The sequence below is a fragment of the Prenolepis imparis genome, unplaced genomic scaffold (genome assembly GCF_030444845.1).
Source record: "Prenolepis imparis isolate NDT839.2.m4 unplaced genomic scaffold, iyPreImpa1.0 SCAF_5, whole genome shotgun sequence".
Lineage (NCBI taxonomy): Eukaryota > Metazoa > Arthropoda > Insecta > Hymenoptera > Formicidae > Prenolepis > Prenolepis imparis.
In genome coordinates, this window is record NW_028141163.1 from 7,020,673 (window position 1) to 7,041,887 (window position 21,215).

General features: G+C 28.5%; 5 protein-coding genes across 9 annotated transcripts; 3 read left to right on the plus strand and 2 right to left on the minus strand.

Annotated features, from left to right (window-relative positions):
- Positions 1 to 6: 6 nt before the first annotated feature.
- On the minus strand, positions 7 to 5,115 carry LOC145936282 (uncharacterized). Its single transcript, XM_083038338.1, has 7 exons — positions 5,007 to 5,115; positions 4,549 to 4,744; positions 4,302 to 4,475; positions 4,004 to 4,205; positions 3,545 to 3,740; positions 3,373 to 3,458; positions 7 to 3,279 (listed from the first exon to the last, which is right to left on the minus strand). The coding sequence occupies exons 2-7, from the start codon at positions 4,733 to 4,735 to the stop codon at positions 237 to 239; spliced, it is 3,888 nt and encodes a 1,295-aa protein (XP_082894464.1). The 5' UTR covers positions 4,736 to 4,744; positions 5,007 to 5,115; the 3' UTR covers positions 7 to 236.
- A 159-nt stretch (positions 5,116 to 5,274) lies between these two features.
- LOC145936323 (uncharacterized) lies at positions 5,275 to 7,884 on the plus strand. Its single transcript, XM_083038416.1, has 7 exons — positions 5,275 to 5,483; positions 5,603 to 5,728; positions 5,833 to 5,930; positions 6,047 to 6,218; positions 6,328 to 6,581; positions 6,658 to 7,183; positions 7,345 to 7,884. The coding sequence occupies exons 1-7, from the start codon at positions 5,420 to 5,422 to the stop codon at positions 7,776 to 7,778; spliced, it is 1,674 nt and encodes a 557-aa protein (XP_082894542.1). The 5' UTR covers positions 5,275 to 5,419; the 3' UTR covers positions 7,779 to 7,884.
- An 886-nt stretch (positions 7,885 to 8,770) lies between these two features.
- Positions 8,771 to 15,972, plus strand: LOC145936049 (double-stranded RNA-specific editase 1). 5 transcript variants are annotated; one of them, XM_083037923.1, is made up of 7 exons: positions 9,030 to 9,035; positions 9,559 to 9,605; positions 11,789 to 11,871; positions 12,512 to 12,980; positions 13,959 to 14,128; positions 14,292 to 14,829; positions 14,908 to 15,374. In XM_083037923.1, exons 4-7 carry the CDS (start codon positions 12,581 to 12,583, stop codon positions 15,021 to 15,023), a joined length of 1,224 nt encoding a protein of 407 aa, XP_082894049.1. In that variant the 5' UTR covers positions 9,030 to 9,035; positions 9,559 to 9,605; positions 11,789 to 11,871; positions 12,512 to 12,580; the 3' UTR covers positions 15,024 to 15,374. The 5 variants fall into 5 exon arrangements, with proteins under 5 accessions (XP_082894046.1, XP_082894048.1, XP_082894049.1 ...); XM_083037920.1 differs by lacking the exon at positions 11,789 to 11,871 and having other exon boundaries at positions 8,771 to 9,035; positions 12,410 to 12,980; positions 14,908 to 15,373; XM_083037922.1 differs by lacking the exon at positions 11,789 to 11,871 and having other exon boundaries at positions 8,771 to 9,035; positions 14,908 to 15,372.
- A 1,165-nt stretch (positions 15,973 to 17,137) lies between these two features.
- Positions 17,138 to 18,484, plus strand: LOC145936279 (intraflagellar transport protein 22 homolog). Its single transcript, XM_083038329.1, has 4 exons — positions 17,138 to 17,470; positions 17,595 to 17,767; positions 17,849 to 18,048; positions 18,176 to 18,484. Exons 1-4 carry the CDS (start codon positions 17,432 to 17,434, stop codon positions 18,337 to 18,339), a joined length of 576 nt encoding a protein of 191 aa, XP_082894455.1. The 5' UTR covers positions 17,138 to 17,431; the 3' UTR covers positions 18,340 to 18,484.
- Ppat-dpck (Bifunctional Phosphopantetheine adenylyltransferase - Dephospho-CoA kinase) lies at positions 18,325 to 21,154 on the minus strand. The gene is made up of 5 exons (XM_083038328.1): positions 20,099 to 21,154; positions 19,611 to 19,954; positions 19,213 to 19,467; positions 18,936 to 19,118; positions 18,325 to 18,764 (listed from the first exon to the last, which is right to left on the minus strand). Exons 1-5 carry the CDS (start codon positions 20,703 to 20,705, stop codon positions 18,564 to 18,566), a joined length of 1,590 nt encoding a protein of 529 aa, XP_082894454.1. The 5' UTR covers positions 20,706 to 21,154; the 3' UTR covers positions 18,325 to 18,563.
- Positions 21,155 to 21,215: the final 61 nt, after the last annotated feature.

Genomic DNA, 21,215 nt, shown 5'->3' on the forward strand with positions numbered 1-21,215 from the left:
ACATTTCATAATGCGTGTTAAGTATCAGTGATACATGACCTTTTGATCGATTCACATGTCATTCTTTGACGTTGCAACTTAATCATAAAACCAATACATCTGTGAGGAAAGATTACCTAACAAAAATGCGCTCCCAGTGTAGATCGTATGTTTCTTTTTTTTTCGTGAATTCACATGTCCTTTATAATAATATGAACAATTCCTTATTATATTTTTTTACTTAATTAATTTATTGATTATTGATCATACGAAACCCAGTTATCGAACATTTGTGACTTATAGATCTGTAGATGTAACTGATCAGTTTGCATTCGCAATGATGATAGAAAACTGTCAATATCTGTTTCATGTAAATAAACATCGTTTGTTAAATTATCGTTTGGTCTATGATTCAATGAATATTGAGGAGTTTCTCTTGTGTTCACCGTTGCATGTGAAGTTGATATTGAATGTCTTGTACAAGCAGCTGAATTGTCTACATTATTCTTTGAATTATCTTTACGAAACTTTACATGAAGTTTGCTATATGAATTATTCATATTATTATAGAGAACATTATTTGTTCGTATAGGTGTATATCTAGTTTGAAAGCTCTTAACTTCCTTATTATACGTAGTATCCTTTTTACTAGTTTTTTGTCTATGATTACTACTGGATGCCATTTCCTGTTGTTTGTTGAATACAACTTTATTAGTATTTGAATGTCTAAGATCTTCATCGAATGATATAGATGAGGAATTGCTTGTAGCGCCACACATATTTCGATCATCTTCATTCATTGACTTATCTGCTTGAAACAACAGTTCCTTATCATCTTTTGAATCTTCTTCATTCTTCTTTTCTTTCTTCTTTAATTCTTTCGATTCTTTTCTTCTTGCAAGAATTTCTTCATTTCCATTAGAGATTGTATTAGTATATTTCTTCTCTGGTATTTCGTGCTGATTTGGATTGATATTTATAACTTTATTAGACTGAGCCTCTTCCATTTTTTCTAATCTTTTTGAATTATTCTTGTTTATTATATGTATTTTTGGAGAATCTACTTCAGCAGTCTTCTGATGTTGGATTGCATTATTATCGTCCTGATTTTCTAAAGAAATCAGCTTCTGAGGCACTTGTACACACTCTGTCAAATCATTTTCTTCTGAAGAAACTTGCTTTTCAAATTGTACATGTTCCGTTAATATACCATTTCTTTCCAAAGAATCTGACTTTTCAGACAATTGTAAATGGTTACTCAATTTATCATTTTTTAAATCTCTTTTTGCTGCTTCCTCCATGAGAAAGGTCTTCATATCCAAAAATGATAAATTTTGATCTTTTATTTTCTTCATCAAATCATACTTTTCAGTTTCACTCAAAAATGCTATATAATCTATTATTTCTAATAATTTTTTCTTGGGATTATCATATGTATTAAAATACCGTAATGCTTTGCGATATTCTTCAATCTCGGAACTTGACATCATTAAATTTGGCATATATTCATCAATATTTATAGGATAAGGAAAATATATATCAAATTTAGTTTTCACTGTGCAGAAACGACTTTTAAATTCTTCTATTTCTTTATACATATCTAATAAATTATTTGAATTATTTATCGAATATGTATAAGTATCCTCTATTTCTTCATCATTACGTAATTGCGGAAAGACACATAAGAAAGCCCGTTTCTGTATATTAAGAAAAGTTTTTAAAGCAGAAAAATATTCTTCGTATACTAACTTATGAACAGAATCTGTCATATCTTTGTATGTATTATCTAATACACTAATTTCGAGATCAAGTAATTCTTTCCAATTGGAAGCTATTTTCAAAAAAGATTCTTCATCATTTATACAACTGTTATTGTCATTAATTTCTTTAGAATATATTAATAAGTAATCATTTAATTCTTTCCATATTTGATTATCTTCGCTAATATCCAATTCGCTTGTAGATGATTGCAAATTGTGGATTAAAGTAGAATCTTCCATAGAACATGTATCCTGAGAAATATTTGTAGAACTTTTTTCATTATTATCCTCTTTATTTTCTTCTTCTTCATCCACATCATTTTCTTCTTCTTTTTCATTGGTTGATGGAGCTTTCATATATTGGATGATATTTTCAATGTCAACACTTCCTTGTTTATAATTCTCTATATTTGATAGATCTACTTCAAACACGACATTTTCATTTAATTTTTCCATAAGGGAAGGATTATCTGAATCAAGAGTTATTTTGAACTTATGTACGTTTTCTGATCTAGATGAATCTACATTTGATAAATCTTTATGTTCTTCAGGAATTTCAACTCCGATAGATTTTGCAGTTGATATCTCTTTTTGATCTAAAGATTGCTGGAGATTGTTTCTTCCTTGAATTTGTTCTCGAATATAATGTTCAAATAATGAAGTAATTTTTATTTTCTCTTTATTTAAATTAGTTCTTTTTGACTTCATATATAAATTATTAGATGCAGCTTCATGTGTTTCGTTTTCTGATGAAATACAGCTATTAGATTTTTCATGTTTTATAGTAATAATATTTGTAATATTATTCTCTGGTGATGAGAGAGATGTATCATTGAGTGTCGTATCACACTTTGATGGACCACTTTCACATTCGTCACTTTTCACAATAGTATTTGCAACATTATTTTCTAATGATGACTTTTCATTGACTGCTGTATCCATGGATGAGATGTTTTTACATTTTTCATTTTGTTTAACAGTAGAAGTACTCGCAACATTATTTTTTGACGATGTATCATTGATTGCTGAAGATAATGAGCTCGCTGATGTAGGTATCATTATAGGTACGCCATTTTCAAATTTTAAAAATGTTTGATCAATGTTTATGTTGCGCGTCTCAGACTTTGAGTAAACTTTCTCAAATCCTGTAATATCATCAGCCCAAACATCTTCTGCATAATCAGAATTAAGTTTAAACAGATAAAAGTTTGGTCCACCAACCGAAGTTAACAATTCTCTAAATGACGGAAGTTCGTTTTCAGAAATAATAGTGATAGAAATTCCGCGAGATCCATAGCGACCAGCTCTGCCAATCCTATGTAAATACGTCGCCGGATTCTTAGGTACATCAAAATTTATAACCATGTTAATATTTTCTACGTCTATACCCCTTGCAGTTAGATCCGTGGACAACATAATTCTACACTCACAGTTCCTTAACTTTTCAACTGTCTCCAATCTTTTAGCCATTTCTTGATTTCCAATAATATACAAAGATGAGAAGCCCATAGAATTAATTTTATTGCTTATTGATTGAGTTCTACAAAAATAGTACAAATAGAGGAATAAGTAATATCATATATTATCATATATTAAAAAATTAAATAATCATTAAAAATTATTTTATACATACCGTGATTGATAATTCATAAAGACTATACTTTGCTTAAATGGAATCTTTGTAAAAATTTTCACTAGCTCATCCACTTTTATTTGTACCTGAAAATATAATGGACAATGTATGGAAAATCCATTTGTTAATGAAATAAAAGTTACTTGTTCAAATCTTATAATAAATCAAAAACCTGTTTCATAACATTGGGATGTGCAGGAACCACAGCCACAAATTGTTTGACACCAATCAAAATTGGTGCATCAAGATCTGGCGATGTTAACACTGGAGAAGACATGTATGTTTGCAGAAATGTTTCTAAATCTCCAGGATAAGTAGCACTCGAGGCTATAACTTGCTTCTTGCATGGTAGTTTAGAAAATATGTAACTATAGGAAAAAATTAATATTATCGTAATTTCAATAATCTTTAAGTTACTAATAATGAATTTAGCTGAAATTAATACAAATTAAAATCTAACATGCACTAATCTAGATTTGAAAACAATCATTTTAACTGAGGAAAAGCGTAGCATAGATATTCTGCGCATATAGCTTTATCTCAATTTATTACAATGATTTAATGCACAAACTTATAGCATTAAAAAAAAATGCACAAGTTTATATAAGTTTAATTTAAATTTTATACTAACTTGATATCTGTTTGAAAATTAATCTCCACTAATTTGTCTGCTTCATCAAGTACAAATAATCTGATTTTCGACACTTTAAGAAATCCTTTTTCAATTAAGTGCTTCATTCTGCCTGGAGCACCAACAGCTATATGGCATTTGATTAGCTTTCTTTTATCTTCTTCTATTGATATGCCTCCCACAAAATATTCAACCTTTAATCCTAAAAACAATAATAATTAATAACCAACATAATTAAAAACATGAAAATAAATTTCTCTAAAAACAAATAAAGCATCAATTTCGGTAACTAATATACCTTTTATTTTTGAACCTATTGCTTGAAGAACTTGAGCTATTTGAATAGAAATCTCCCTGGTAGGTGCTATTATTAAAACTTGTGGAGATGATATTTCAATATTTAATGTTTCAAGAGCAATTATACCAAATACTATAGTTTTTCCAGTTCCTGATTTTGCACGTACTATCAAATCTGCAAACCATCAATATTTTTAGTATACAACTGTCAATCCTTATGTTATTAAATATGTATATATTATTGGTACCGAATCCACAACGGCCTAGTGGAATGGCTTTCAACTGAATGGGAGATGGTCGCTGAAAGCCAGCAGCTGTTAATCCATCTAAAATATCTTCTCGAAGACCCATTTGAAAAAATATAACGTCTTCTTGTATCTTTACATCTTTCGTTCGTAGTTTTTTGTTCAAATCATGTGCAATATATTGAGCCATTTTTTCTACCTAAATATGCAAGTAAATAAAAATTGCATATATATCAAAAATATATAATACTGTATGAATAAATAAAATATGAGCAAGAGTATCTTGTTTTATAAACTTATTAAATTTAATTGTGTTATTTTTGCATTGTTAAAATCGCTTTAGAAAGAGGGAACTTTAATAACACAAAAAAGTTAATAACGTAAAAAAACAACGCAAATAACATATTTAAGTGAACATATTTAAAGTATCTAAATAATTATTAATAATACAAACTTTGTACCGTTTTATTTTAATTTCTTTCTTGTAGTAACACTTTTTATGCTCTCTTCTATAATTTTGAAATCACACAAGCTGCATTTTCAGGAAGCACAACAGCTGATCGAGCTGACTGATCGCTTTGAAAAAACGAATCTGATTGGTAGATCTAGAAATATTTGGACAATTGTTGTTTTACTGTTCTGTTTTCTGAACACACAGTCGCATTATTAGCGGCGTATTTCACAACTATATATAACTTACCCGTAAGGTAAAGTAGAGAGAGTCGCTGTTGCTGTCAGTTTTCTGATCAAGACGCTTTTTGGAGTATTGGATGTGTGTAACGTAAATAATGCTGTTAATATAAAATTTTGCAGAATTTTATAATCGATAAAAGTGTAGTATTATTCTGATTGTTGTAAAAAAAAAATAGCAAAAATGGGGCGTCGTTCGATTAACACCACAAAAAGTGGGAAATACATGAATCCCACTGATCAAGCACGTTAGTATCTGAGAATATAACCAACTATCTCTACTCTCAAAGAGCATCTCTACATTTAAAAAGATACATATATATATAAAATGTGGAATATTATATTTAACTATTTGTTTTTATTACAGGAAAGGAAGCACGTAAAAAAGAATTGAAAAAGAATAAAAAGCAACGACAACTAGTAAGAGCAGCTGTTTTAAAAGGCAAAGATCCAGCGCAGATTATCGAAGAAATGGAGAAGATTGATCAGATGGGTTAGTGGAAAATTATGTTTTGCACGGATTATGCTTCAATTTCAGAACAGTATTATATACAATATTATATACTTAATATAATTTCTACTTTTCTTTCTTTCTAGAATACAATGTAATGCAACCACCTCCTTTGAATGAAAAAGTATTAAAGGATAAACGAAAGAAACTTAAGGAGACTTTAGATCGTGTCTTAAAAATGTATGTAAGTATGTAAATAGCACTGTAAATTTTCTTCAGTAGAGTATTGGTAAGCTTATGACAAAAATTGACAATGGTTTGTTAATTGCAATATAACTAATATGTCATTTTAATTTTTAGGCAAAAGATGATCAAGAAAAATGGGCAGAATTGAAGGAACAATTGATTCAATATGAACGTAGAAGGATAGACTTGGTTTCTTATTTTGAAGCTGTACGACATGCGCAGCAAGTACAAGTCGATGAAATTCCATTGCCATCAGCTGCTAATGATATATCTAGGATGTATCCAGGTAGATATATGTTACTCTAAAATATATAGTTATAAAACTAAAATACACATTTTTTTCTATAATATAATTTTCTTTTAATTTGGTATAATTAATACAAATATTTCCACAGGATCTTTGACATCGCAGATCCCATTACCAGATATGCCACAACCACCCGCACATATGTATCCACCTCATCCTCATTATATGTCACAACACCATCCTATAATGAATATCCCAATACCACCAAGCATCTTAAAAAAGACCAGCGCATATGCAACTTCTCCGTCTGTGCCTACATTGGCACCTAATAAGGAGCCACCTGGTGTACCACCATTTCCACCTCCCGAACTATCAAGCGACGATGAAGATATGGTTGAACATGTATTTAAATTGAATATTATTTGAATCAACATCAAATATAACATGTAAGTAATGTTAATATTTTTGTGATTGACAGATTAAAGATCCACCATCAAAATCGAGAACGATACGATTTGCTGATGATAAGGAGGAGAAACAAGAGTCAGAAAATAAAGAGAAAGATGCGGAGAAAGAGAAAGAAAAAGATAGAGATATGGCAAAAGTCAAACCGACTACGTTGCAGCAAAAAATGTTGGCAATGGCTGGACAAGATATCGATCAGTTTATGCGAGAAATGGAAGTCGTTCATAAAAAGAGGGAGACTGAGCGTGCTCAAGATCTTAATGCACGATTGTCGCTATTGGAAGCGGAAAACGAACCTAATGCTAAATCTAACAATAATAAGGGAGACGACGAAGAGTTGGAACCACCCGGAGCATTGGATCATCTCTCTGGTCATGGGCAACACGCGTCTCATCCCCATACGCAGCATATGCAGCAACATGCAATGCCACCGATGGGCATACCACCTCCGCCCTTACTTTATCGGCCACCTCCGCCGCCATTACATCTCAGAATGCCGCCACCGCCACCACCTCGTATCGGACTCCGCTTACCACCTGGTTAAAATTCTTTTTAACATTTTTTATTTTATATCTTCTTTGAAATTTTTAATATTCGATATAAAGTCGATTCAATAAGTTTAACATGAATCATGATGTGTTTATCAACGAATGCATTTGTATACAGAAGAGATTATATAATACGAATGATTGTTTTACAGGTCCTCCGCCTGGAATGCCGAGAATATTGAGACCCGGACCTCCTAGCATACCTAGAATGCCGCCACCTCAAATGCAAATGTCGAACATGTCGAATATTACGAATGTTCAGATGCAAACGCAATCTGGAACGGCTGCACAGCCTAAGACACCCAATGTTCTTTCTGCTGCGCCACAATTAATTAACAGAAAAGACAAAGATGGAAAAAGTAACACCACTATCGAAGCGAAACCACAAATTAGGAATCTGGCTGCTGATGTTACAAGATTTTTACCAACATCTTTGCGAGTTAAAAGAGATGATAAGAAGAAATCCAGCAGTATTTCCAGAATTACAGAAAGATTACCAGAAACTCAGCCGCTTAGAGCAACGCAACCTAAGACAAAAGATGATGCATATATGCAGTTTATGCAAGAAATGGAAGGATTACTCTGAAAATTAGTGGAAAAATTTGTTTTATTTAATTTGGAGCAATTACTATAAACATCTGTTCAATATACAAGCATCATTGAAAATGTAACATTCTTGTTATCATTTAATATCATTTGTGGATGTTTTTAAATATATGAACAAAGATACAAAATATTGAAAGTTTTTGAAAAAATAACATTAAATCAAACTAGAATTATTTTAATAAGTAATCATGATAAATATAATAGTAATAAATTTTAATAATTTTTTAAAATTTATTTTTAATTTGTTTTACTTAATAAAAATATAAAAATATTCAGTCTGCTAAATAAATATATGCTTACAATTTTTTATGTAAAGCTTTGTGTTATTGATTTAAAATTTAAACTATTATATATAAACTATTATATATATATATATATATATATATATATATATATATATATAATATAATATAGAATAGGACATTTTTATAATTCTCTTGTTGCATTTAATTCTTTCCTCGATATTTTAATTAAAGAAGATTGAAAGAATAATAATAATGTAAATATATATATATATATATATATATATATATATATATATATATATATATGATAAAAAATAAATTGTGAATTATAGTAGATATCTGTACATGTAAAGTAAATTCAAGTATATATATTCAAGTAAATTACTTTTAATGTTATAAAATATATTTTTTTAATATTAAATTAATATTTCACACTTTTATAAAGAATATTAAATTATACATATTTACACAAATTTGTAAACGTAAATCGTCACTTTTATTTTGCTATTTGTTTTTCTGTAACGTTGTAAAATTTTATAATATATATATTATAATTTTATAAACAATTTTCATGCACTGTACAATTTAATTGTAAGAAATAAATTGTATAAATTTTGAATTGTTCTTCGCAGTCTCGAAAACCTTCCAAAATATCGTTGAATATGCCGCGCATCAATCGGATGCAATATGGCAACCTTGCTATTTCCGATATTCTACGTCATTTCCCTTTTCTTCATGCTAGACAAGTATAGCGAAAGAATCAAGCACACACACAATATCATATTATCGAAGATTCTCGTATAGGAGCAGTGACAAGCTCAATTCCTACGTTTTTTTACAACTGATCCTTTTCTCGCAAAAGGATCTCTGACAGAACAGCGCTCTTACACGTTTGTTAAATAAAAGTTTTAACCAAGGACGATCCGAAGCAGATAGAAGATAGAGCTTCAAGATGTACACTCGGAGTAGGCAAAATCAAGGCTATGGCAACGGTAAGATTTTATATATGACATAAATATTTCAGCTTGACTCGTGTATCTTATCGCATCATCGATAACGCGTGTAAAGTATAATGAACAGAAAGTAATTTCTCGCGGAAAAAAATCAATAATCTGTTAATACCGGTTAATGGCGAGAGTATTGCGTCATTCTTCCTCTATCTCTCTCTCTCTCTCTCTCTGCTTATCAAGCACGTTGCGTGACGACGCTATTTATGAATCAGAATAATACGCGATATTTGTGCCTCTCAACATGTAATTGGTACTACGGTATTGAAAAAGAAATTTACAAAATGTGGAATCGATAAATTTAGCTTTTGAGAATCATTTATTGAAGCACTGAAAGCTGAGAGAAATTTATATTAGTTACACGAGCTATCTAATTGATGGATTTGTTTATTTTATTTTTTTTTTTAGAAGTATTGTAAAATTGTAGGAGTAAATTCCTCGCTCGCAATATCATTCATATGTTATTATATTTTCTTATGAAATATTAATAAATAATTCTGCATTGCAGCACGGAATGCAAACAATTCCCAAATTCAAGGATCCTATGCAATGCCTGTAAGTTTTCTCTTTTTTGTATATCTATATTAATCTATAAGAATTTCACATTTATATCTATTGTTATTTATATAATATCTATTGCTTTACACATATCAATGATATATTGACATACAATATCATACACAGATATGTAAAGATAGACAAAATATAATTATTTATGCAAGGTGCAGTAAAGATATTATTATGAAAGATTTATTGCAAAGGTATTATTTAATATAAAACACATATATACATGAATATATATAATAGTTAAGATTATTGAATGCAATAATTTTAACTTAAAAGTATTTTTATTTTGTATGAAAATAGTCGTGCACACATTGTTTTCTTGAAAAAAATAGGGGGAGATAGTTACATAGATATTATTCTATTAAGATCATTTCTTTAATATTTAAATAAGATTGTATAAATATTTTAACAATTTTAGGAAGGAGATATAGAAAAGAGATTAAGAGCATTATTAATTCTCTTATATATGGCATATAACGTGCTTAATTGACCTCACAGATTGCTTTAATTTTTTTTTCCTATATTTTTTTTCCTTTTTTTTTCCTTTTTTTTCCTATTTTTTTTTCCTATTTGCATAATACTGTAATGCAATTCTGTTTTCAATATATTGTTCAATATCTTATAATTGATATTAATTTACATAGGCACACACATATATATATATTAAAAATAGTATATTATAATTGATATTTATTAATAAGAAATATAAAAACTTTGTTTCTGATTTAACAAATAATTCTCATATCTTATTTGATTCAATTTTTTTAATTTTATATTACCAACAACAATATTATTCTATATAATAATGTGGCATGTTATATACATACAATTTGTAACATAATATGCATTAATTATAATATATGCATAAAAATTTAAGTAAATTAAAGTATTTTTACATCTTTGTCATATGAAATTAAGAATATCACTGAAAAATATATTAAAACGTAATCAAAATAATAATGCTCTTCTTAAAAAAGTAAATAATCTATACTTAAGGATTAAATATTAAATTATTTACTAATTTTATTTAAGAGAAAAATATATCATTATTTTCGAAAACATTAAGATTGGTTAAAAATAGGATATATTAATTTTCTAATTATATTCACAAAAGTTAAGAAAAGTTACTCATTAATTATTAAATATAATTGATTTGTTCATTGATTTATGTATGTGATTAATTGTTCCAAAAATATAAAAGATAGATATGTGCATGTATACATACATATACATATATATATATATATATATATATATATATATATATAAGATGTTTTACTGATTTCACTACACTCCATTTTCTACAAAACTATTAAAGATATAAATTTTTTTAAAACCTTTTATCAAATTTAGATTAATAAGATCTTCAAAAATGTATAAAAATTTAATCACTGTACCATTAAAATTTTGTAATTGTCTCCCTTACAATGTCTTTAATATTTTTTTACTGCATAGTATGAAAGAGCTTTTTATTCAATAAAATTTAAAAAAAATTTATATTGATATCTTCAGTAGTTTCTTAGAAAATGGCGTATAATGGAATTAATGAAACATAATATATATGTGTACTAATCTTCTGGATAGATAAATACAAGAAATAAACATTAACATAATTTATCAAGTTTGTCAGTCTGAAATTTAAAACATATTTAAATTATATTAATCTACCTATACCTTATGATTGAGATTCATTATATTAAAATTATTTTCTTTCTTAACTTTTGTGGATATTATGTTTATTATTATTCTTAAAATATACATGTTTCTAAAAAGATATAATTTTTACATCATAACAAAAATTATTTAGTTATAAATCTATTTGTTCCAAATTATATATAAAAATATATATTTTTAATTTATATTATAATTAAAATATAAATTTTATAGCTCTGACAAAGAAGTGATAAAATAAAGTTAAGTTTTTGATGTCATAAATCTTACATTCAAATTAATGCTATAATATGTTACAATGTATAATGTGCAATTTTAAATAATAATTAAAAATGTTGATTTTATATGAGACACTGATTAATGTAATAATGCTAATTAAATATATAATATGCTAGTTTTTATAATCATAATCCAATTATGAATTCCATTTGCTGTAGCAAGATTGTTTCACTTGCACGTACTAATTAGTGGTCCCTACTTTCCCCTCCCCTGCAACGCAGGTACTAGTAGCTATACAACAATACCTAGGAGGTGCATTCGACCAGGGACTAGGTCGTCAGTTACCCACATAGCATACTCTACCGTAGGTCGTTTTCTTGGTAGTTCGTGCTGAACTCGTGTCTAAGCAAATTTTATTATTGTAGGAATGCTATCTATGTCATAAGCATTTTACTTACTGCATGATATCTTTAATCTCGATTCCTGAACATTTTATTTAAACCGAATAAGAAATCAAATTTTATTATTTTAAATATTTACATTAATTTATAATATAATTTTATAATAATATTAGCGATTTTACCATCTCTTTTCACTTTTTAAAATGTGTTTTAATTTGAATACAGTAAAACATTATTTATCATGCTTTTTTCTATAAAAGAGTTTTATTATAATACTAATTACTGAAATATTATTTATTAGTATGTAATATATTTTTAATTCGACAAAAACTTAGCTCAGTCATGAGTAAAGAGACGTTGGCCACAGTAAAGGTAACATGGTTGGTATGAGCTATGAGGGTAGCATTTAATTGTTCCATAGCATACGATTGCTAGACCTTGGTGGGGTAGCACAACCGTAGAGGTTCCTTGTGTAGCGGCGACCCACCCTATGTTTTACAGTATAATACACAAGGAAGTTACCAAGCATCGCAATCTACGTCCACTCAACAAAGCAATTACAAACAAGGGAACATACAAAACTTACAAGGCTTCAAATCACAGTCGCAGCAGCAGCAGCAGCAGCAACAACAGCAGCAACAACAACAACAACAGCCGCCGCCGCCGCCGCAAATGTCAGCAGCCGCAACAGCACGGCCTTTATCGATGGCACCTACGCAACAACTAAAATCGCAAATGCAACAGCAAGGGCAGCAGCAATTACTACAGCAGCAGCACCAGCAGTCACCACCGCAACAACAACCCCAGCAACTTGTGCAACAGCAGCAGGCACCAAATCCAGTTCCGCAACGATTGAAGCCAATCTTAAAACAAAGTTCAGCAAGTGTGCAGCCAGCTACACCTGCTGCACAGATTACGCCCGTGACTTCTCAGTCTTGTGTGCCTCCTGTAGTACCTACTCCAACTTCTACAAATAACAATTCTGATGGTAACGATGACAGTATAAAAACAGAAGATACAGATGTTGAAATGCAAGATGCTCAACCAAGATGGCGAAGAAAAATACCTGGATGTAAATACTTTCAAATTAATTACAAATTAATTAAAGAGATATACAATTGTGTATATATAATGTATATATATATATATAGAATTATAATTGGAATACTTACAATTAGTATATGTTTATAATATAAAAGCATAGATATGATCGTATCATAACATCTGAATTTTAAACAAATTTATATTTTTCAAAAATTTTAATGATTTTTTAAATAATTGTATGTTATTGCTCACATAGATATCTTCAATTACCTAATCAAGTCATGTTTTAAGACTCCTGGTACCTTGTCGACCATGTCGGAATCGTGACGTCAGAGGCGAGAAAACACACGCTAAAAATTTTTAAATGCCATTTCTAAATAAAAACATATTTGCATAAAATAACACATAAGATCTCTTTAATATACTTCTAAAAAACGCCGAAAACTATCCTTTTCCCTTTATAATCAATCAACAGCTGTAAAATGTAATATTATGAGGCCCAGTCCGTCTGGTCTTTGCACATGCGCAGTCATTCCGCATGTCAAAGTCTGATATCTCGATCATTTTACGGTTGTTGATTGACTGTCAAGGGAAAAACAGTTTTCGGCGTTTTTTAGAAGTGTATTAAAGAGATCTTAAGTGTTATTTTATGCAAATATGTTTTTATTTAAAAATGGCATCTAAGAAATCTCAACGTGTTGTTTCTCGTCTCTGACGTCACGATTCCAATATGGCCGCGGTGAGCACCCAGGAGCCTTAAAACATCTGCCAAAACTAAGAGTGTAAATAACTCTGTGCTATAATATAAAATTCAATTTTTCTTTTTTATGATGACATTTCACTGCGCAAATTTGAAGATTCAGGAATGTCAAGTGCTCTGACACAATGTCATTGAGCATTGATTCTCCTGTAATCAATGTGAATATTTATACTGACATATATAATAAACCTTAATTATATTCGTATTGTTACATTTATATATATAATATTACCATTTTTTGTTTAGTTAAGGTAAATAAAAAATTGAAACGTCTTCGTATGAACCAGCGTCTAAGAAAAACTTTGCAGCCTAAAAATGCAATCATGGTTTTGAACGAGATGAAAGCCGGAGTTCAATTTACATTCCCTGAAACTCAAGGCCCCATGACAAACTCACTTTATCTTGTTCATGCTGAGGTAACACTATAGAACAGTTTTTACACACTATGCTATTGTTTTATCATTTTTATTAACTTTCTATTATAATTTTTGCAATGTATACTATTTAATATTTAATATACATACAATACTAATATGCACATCTCTTTCAAATGCGTCAGTAACATAATTTATATTACAGCTTGATGGTAAAACTTTCGTTGGACAAGGACTGTCTAAACCAATTGCTCGTCAAAACGCAGCCGAGAATGCATTAAAAGCTTTATTACTTGAAAAGATGACTGCAGCATCTCTAAAAGCACGTATAGATGCTGAATCAGATGGACAATCTAATGTATCTGTGGATGGAAAGGAAGAGAGTAATGAGGACAGCATTACTATGGACACTAATAATAGTGAAGACGAAATTCCATGGAGTTCATTGGCCAGTTTTGCGCTTTATAAACTTTTCCTTGAATGGCATAATCAGGGAACATCAGTTCCAGTTCCACGACCTGGTTTACCAGCTACAAAGGGAACCAAAAAGGATAATCCTAATGCACCTAAAGCTCCCGTTCAAAAGGAACTTCCACCTAATCCTGTGAATATACATCCAGTTATGTTACTGAATCAGATGAAGCCTGGACTAACATATGCAGAGCTCAGCCGTGTTGGTAATCCACCAAATACAATGTTCACTCTAGCTGTTGAAATTGATGGAGTTGAATATTCAGGAACAGGTATATATAGGCTTTATAAAACAATTATTGCAAGATGTTTTTGTTATTATTAATGTATAAATAATTTTTGTTTTATAGCTAAAAACAAAAAAGACGCCAAGAAGGCAGCAGCTAAGGCAGCACTGTTAGCATTATATGACTTATCCTATCCCGAAGATTTTGGCAAACAGGAAAATATGGTAATAAATGGTTAAAGTGCATAAAATCTCACTATACACTTAATATGTATAATCTCAAAATTTTTTCAAATAATTTTTTTTTGTATTCAACAAATAAAATATAATTTTTATTGACAAATTATTATAGATACTTACATCTGATAATAATAATCTGTAGTATGCACACTGATGTCCATATATTATTTTTACATATTAACAATCTTGTATTTTTAGTATAATTCTTGCAATTTTTTTTTTACACTATCATATATATAATTTCTATTACATGTCAAAATGTAGATATAGACTAAGTCACACAATTCGAATAATTTAGCAATTCCTAACTTTCTACGAAATTATTTTCTCTACATGATTTTTTTTATTAGACTAAAATTTGTCTATAAAAAAAACAAAGTATATTAATAGTAATATATTAAAGTATATTAATATATATATTAATATGCAGTTATTTTACAATTCTCGAATATTCTGTATTAATATAAATTATATTTAATGAAATTCTAGAATTGCAAAAAAATATATGTTCACATTATTTATGACTCTCTATTAAAAGCGTCCAAATAATCTCAAGAATATATCACATAATTACGTAAGAAAGTAAAGATATTAAATTAAATTTTCTTTTTTATTATTTTTTCCTATCTACTGTAAAAGTGATATGATCCGTTCGAATTGCGTAACTTATTTTGTATTGATTATATATATGATATTAAATACAATGTAATAATATTCACATTTTACGCCTTTATAATAATTGAGAGTTTTATGGGTGAGCTTATTTAGTTCATTCATACTCACCCCTCACTTTTAGAATATTTAATTACATTCAAATAAAACCTATGGCATTAACCTACATCTTTAACATATTATCATGAAATATATATATATATATATATATATATATATATATATATATATATATATATATACACACACATACACAGAGAGAATTTTCTCTTAGAATTTACCCTGAAAATCATGGTAATCGTGGGACAATATAGTATGGAAAGAATTTCTCTGATTAATATTTATCACAATAAAAAATAATATCTATCACAATAAAACATAAAATATGTTTGATTAATTTTACTAAACTGTATAGTAAAATTAATCAAACATATTTTATGTTTTATTGTGATAGATATTATTTTTTATTGTGATAAATATTAATCAGAGAAATTCTTATAAAATTCTTTCCATACTATATTGTCCCACGATTACCATGATTTTCAGGGTAAATTCTAAGAGAAAATTATCTCTGTGTATATATATATAGATTACATGAAAGAACAGGATATAATTTTCTTAAATATAATGTCATATATGTGTATATGACATATTAAATATATTTTTTCTATTATAATAATAACTTGATCTGCAAATCATTTTATTATTTTTCTTCCTACTTGTAAAAAACAAAAAAGAAATAATTTTATAATTGTGGTTTAAATTTTTACGGTTTTTTTATGATTAATTAAAAGTGCTTACATTTTTGTTGCACTAGCTCTTTCAGAAAAACAAATTTAAACGAGAAATAATGAATATTGTTTTATCAATGATTTCATTATACAAATACAATTTAGAGTAACAAGCCGAACACAAATCTATATATTTGAGATATTCTTTAATATACGTACATACATATGTATATATACACACATACGTGTATGTGTGTGTATATATATATGTATTTCATAAAAACAAATATATTCTTATTTAAAATTTGAAGAACTTAACTCAACAGTTTACTTCACAATTTTATAGCAAAAAATAAACTTTACAATATAATAATTCACAGAAATCAACTTGAAATTTTGCATAGTACTAAGTATATTGTTAAAAAAGCAGTATTGTAATGAATGTAATGAATATATTCAATTAATGTATTCAATAAAATTATAAATCTTTACAAAATGTTTAACATGTTTATTTTGTACGTACATGTTTTATAATGTACTTGTAATATATTTTATTATAGCTGAATCCTAAAGTATGTTTACAAAATGTTATCACAAAATAAATAGACATAATTTAAATTTTAAAAAAAGACAGTTTTTATAATTTTCTTTGATTTAATATGTTACATTTAATATGCTATTTTGATGTAAATATGTTTTATAAATGCGTATTTTAAACAAACTATATTTTATGTGACAACAAATTGATCTATATTATATTAAGTTATATATTTATTCTTTTGTTTATTCTTTGTATAGATAAAATATTTCAATCTATTTTATTATTAAATTTTAATAATTGAGATATATTTCAAAATCTGTCCTGATCATGATTATTTATATTTAGATTAATTATACTGTATCAAGCAATGGTCACTATAGCAACAATTGCCAAACAATGTGTTCTATATTATTGTGTATATTCACATCAAATGCAGGTATTCCGGCGACAGTCATTGTTAAATAATGCATACATTAAAATTAATAATGATAGGACCAACTAAGGTAAAACAATTCTCCATTAATTAAATATTCATGATAAGTACTTAAAAAAAGAACACATACACATGAAATGTTTTATTACCGGATGTTTCACTTATATATATTTGTTTATGTATTTATTTATTAGAGCGGGAAGACCACGATAGCGAATTTTCTAGCAGATGCTACGGAAATTCCGTATGATTATCGTCCAACTCAAGGTGTACGAATACTAGAGTTTGAAATAAATGACATTGAGATAAACAATGAACATATCTCATCAAGGGACATCGAGCTATGGGATTGCAGTGGAGATTACAAGTATAATAAAAATAACATGTACTTTCGCAAAATTAAATTTTAAATGAAAGAAAGGCAGGATATTCCAAATATATTTCACAGATTTAAAAACTGTTGGCCAGCTATACGTAAAGGTGTGCATGGTGTGATACTTGTATACAGTACAAAAATACAGGATTCTTCGAGACAATTGAAAGAATTTTATGATTATTTTGTTAGTGGAGCCAAACTGGGTCCAAACAATTGTGTAATATTCTTTTTTAATCCTGATAATGCTACATCAAGTGCGTCAAAAATTATTTGTAAGTATATTAATAATATATATAAAAAGATAAACATACAAATTATAAATCAATAATTTTTTTAAATACTATAAATATATAGAATAACTTGCATATTTATTAATTCCTAAATTTTATATAATTAAAGCATCTAGCTTCTCTAATGTCTCTCATGTCAAGTGTAATGTGGATGATGGTGGGGATAAACTAAAAGCTGATTTTCGATTGTTCTTAAATACCTTAATGACAAAACTGCAAGAACACAAGGAAGAAAAATTAATATTGAGTGACAATATATTATTTTCTAAATAATATATATTTATCTTTTATAGCAATTATGTATAAATAATGAAGAATATTCTTTTATATTAATCTACTTCTGTATTGTCGTTTACATTGCCGACAATTTACCTAATCACCATTATTTTTTTCGTATTATATTTTTACAAATTGTATCACAGAATAATGATCATGAAATATTATTTACAAATAAAAGTTACATTTTTCCACGATTGATATGGAAAATTTATTAAGATTTATTTTGCTTCTTTGGCTAAAGCTGCTATTAATTCTTTCCAAGCTTTTTCGACTTGTTCCAGTGTAATTTTATGAGACCATAAAGTACATATGACAACATTAGCTTCTTTAACTTGCTCTGTATTACTTGGTTGTATTTCAATTCTCAACTTTGCTGCTTCCTCAGATAATTCATTTCTATTCATTAATCGTTTGATAGCCTGTAAGTACATTGAAATAAACTGATAAAGAGATTAATGTTATATAAACAGATATTACAAACAATCTATGCAAGCATAGCTGGAGACTTAAAAATGTATAATAAAACATGGATAAACTTATATCATTAAATATAAATAAGCAAACAATTTATCTGCAAAACAAGAACCAACCTCATTTTGTGGAATGATACAAGTCCAAATTTCATGGCATTCATTCTGCCATTTAGCTTGAATTAAAACAGCTGCTTCCATTACAATGATATTATAACCCTTTGAATAAAGAATATCTATTTCTTTTTTAGCTTCTTGCAGAATTAAAGGCCAGATTAATTTATTTAAGTTTTCCAGTTGTTCCTAAAATGTATGTGATTCTCGATTAAATTAAATAATAAATAATAGACTAAAATATATGAAATGTTTTATGTATATACACACACATAATATCTACCTTATTATTGAACACTATGTCACCGAGTTTCTTTCTATTTATAAATCCATCTGAGTTGAGAATAGAGGAACCAAAATGTTCAAGTATCGCATGAAAGCATTCTTTCCCAGGTAAATATAGATCGTGAGCTAGTTTATCACAATTTACAAGGCCAGCGCCGAGTTTTTCCAACTTTTCAGCAACTGAAGATTTTCCGCTTGCAATACCACCCGTTAAACCAATAATATATGGTTTTAAAGGTTTATCATTTATCCTCTATAATAAAAGAAAGAAGAAACTATTAATTTATATAGATTCAAATATGCAAATTAGAAAATCTGAGAATCTCTGAAAATGTGTAATTATTATTTAATGATTTATTATTATATTGTATTGTAAATATCTTGTAGAAAACCTACAGGAGGTTGAAGTCTTGTGCCAAGTAATCGTATCCTGTGATTACTAGAACTAATTTTTGTTTCTTCTATTTCATTATAGCATTCATCCACTGCTAATTCTACTGTATAAATATCTAGTTTGCTTAAATTTTTTTGCAAACGTAATTCATTGATTTTGTCACCTCCACGTTTTGTTTCCTCACTCACAACTATCATCTCAATTGTTGGGTCTTCTTTAGTAGGTCCATACATATCATTGATAGGAACAACATCGTATGTTATTGATGGATCTACATCTTCTAAAAATTCTTTAACTCCAGTTATTCTTTGTGTACACGGTTGTATAAGTTCCCACAATAATTTACCTGAAAATATTATTTACTACAATTATCCAAAAGTATTTAATTACATCATCTTCTTTATTATCTAAAGTTCAAAGATATTATTGTCCTGAAATGTTAAATCAAATCAAATTAAATAATAATAAAAGTTACAGGAAAAGTCATTACCAGAAAGCATATTAGTGTCTGTTACACCAACAGTAAGCTTTTCTGTACAACGTAAAACAGCTTCACTTAATAAGATCTTATGACCATTGTGCAATCGATCAAACGTGCCACCCAGCACTACATTTTTGTAAGTTGTTACATTCTGTACAGCATGTTCCGCATCTTTGTGATCGTTTTGCTCTTGATTGTAGTTACAAGTAACAAAGCTGTAATCCATTGATGTATTAGCTAAACAATCTTGTATAAATGTATCTGCCTCTTTCTTACTGCACGTTTGATCGAAGATCACTATTTCCACTGGTTTCTTAGTGTTTATGATGGATTTACCAGGTTGTTTCATGTTAGTGAGTAAAACACGAATGTCGAGTCGAGAGGCAATTGTGGAAGTGTTTACATATATGTCTGCAATATTCTTAGAATACTGCGGGCCTCTCTGCTGCGATATCGCGACATTATAATTTCCTGGTGCAAAAATATTCTTCTCCGGAAGGTATTGAATGTACAGTGTTTTCAAAACATGCTTCTTAATCACAGGCAATAACCTCCTCACTCTCGCAGGATTTGTTAAAACTAATAAGCCAGTGTTTGCCATGTCAGGACAGCACATTAAAATTGCTTCTACTTCCAGAATGCACCTCTGTCTAATATTTTAATTTGTAATTCAATATTATTAGACCTTGAACCCAATGTCCAAGAAGTTGTGCAACTAATCAGCTGATTTCTCAGAACTTGATTCTTAGTTTCAAGAATTTCTTTTATTTATTATTATTGTCGTTGTACACAGTATAATTAATTAAATCAAATTACACAGGTTTCCCATAAAACACTTAATTTAACTATTAAACCAACTAAAGGTCAGAAAACAATAATAAACCTCATCGTCTCAATTATCGCATGTTGGTAATTATTCAGTTTAGCGGCCTCACCTCAAATATCAATGAATTTACGCTCATTCGACGCTTTGTCGAAAACTTTGCGTTTTCCATGAATCATCCGGAGCCATGGTTTGTGCCATAATTAATAATAAATAAGTAAACACGTAACACCATAGACTAAAAAAACATAATTGATAGGAGACTTGACGGTTGCGGATTGATCAAACAGAGCAAAGTCGTTC

Coding starts and splice junctions, on each gene's coding strand:
- LOC145936282 (XM_083038338.1), bottom strand. CDS start 4,735: ATGGCTCAATATATTGCACATGATTTGAACAAAAAACTACGAACGAAA. Junction 4,206..4,301: donor AATAGGTTCAAAAATAAAAG/GTATATTAGTTA, acceptor TATTGTTTTTAG/GATTAAAGGTTGAATATTTT. Junction 3,459..3,544: donor ATCCCAATGTTATGAAACAG/GTTTTTGATTTA, acceptor TTATATTTTCAG/GTACAAATAAAAGTGGATGA.
- LOC145936323 (XM_083038416.1), top strand. CDS start 5,420: ATGGGGCGTCGTTCGATTAACACCACAAAAAGTGGGAAATACATGAAT. Junction 6,582..6,657: donor ATGAAGATATGGTTGAACAT/GTATTTAAATTG, acceptor TGTGATTGACAG/ATTAAAGATCCACCATCAAA. Junction 7,184..7,344: donor CGGACTCCGCTTACCACCTG/GTTAAAATTCTT, acceptor ATTGTTTTACAG/GTCCTCCGCCTGGAATGCCG.
- LOC145936049 (XM_083037918.1), top strand. CDS start 9,257: ATGAATCAGAATAATACGCGATATTTGTGCCTCTCAACATGTAATTGG. Junction 12,981..13,958: donor GCGAAGAAAAATACCTGGAT/GTAAATACTTTC, acceptor TTTTTTGTTTAG/TTAAGGTAAATAAAAAATTG. Junction 14,129..14,291: donor TTTATCTTGTTCATGCTGAG/GTAACACTATAG, acceptor TTTATATTACAG/CTTGATGGTAAAACTTTCGT.
- LOC145936279 (XM_083038329.1), top strand. CDS start 17,432: ATGCATACATTAAAATTAATAATGATAGGACCAACTAAG. Junction 17,471..17,594: donor TAATGATAGGACCAACTAAG/GTAAAACAATTC, acceptor TTTATTTATTAG/AGCGGGAAGACCACGATAGC. Junction 17,768..17,848: donor GATTGCAGTGGAGATTACAA/GTATAATAAAAA, acceptor TATATTTCACAG/ATTTAAAAACTGTTGGCCAG.
- Ppat-dpck (XM_083038328.1), bottom strand. CDS start 20,705: ATGTGCTGTCCTGACATGGCAAACACTGGCTTATTAGTTTTAACAAAT. Junction 19,955..20,098: donor AGACACTAATATGCTTTCTG/GTAATGACTTTT, acceptor TAATATTTTCAG/GTAAATTATTGTGGGAACTT. Junction 19,468..19,610: donor GCACAAGACTTCAACCTCCT/GTAGGTTTTCTA, acceptor CTTTTATTATAG/AGGATAAATGATAAACCTTT.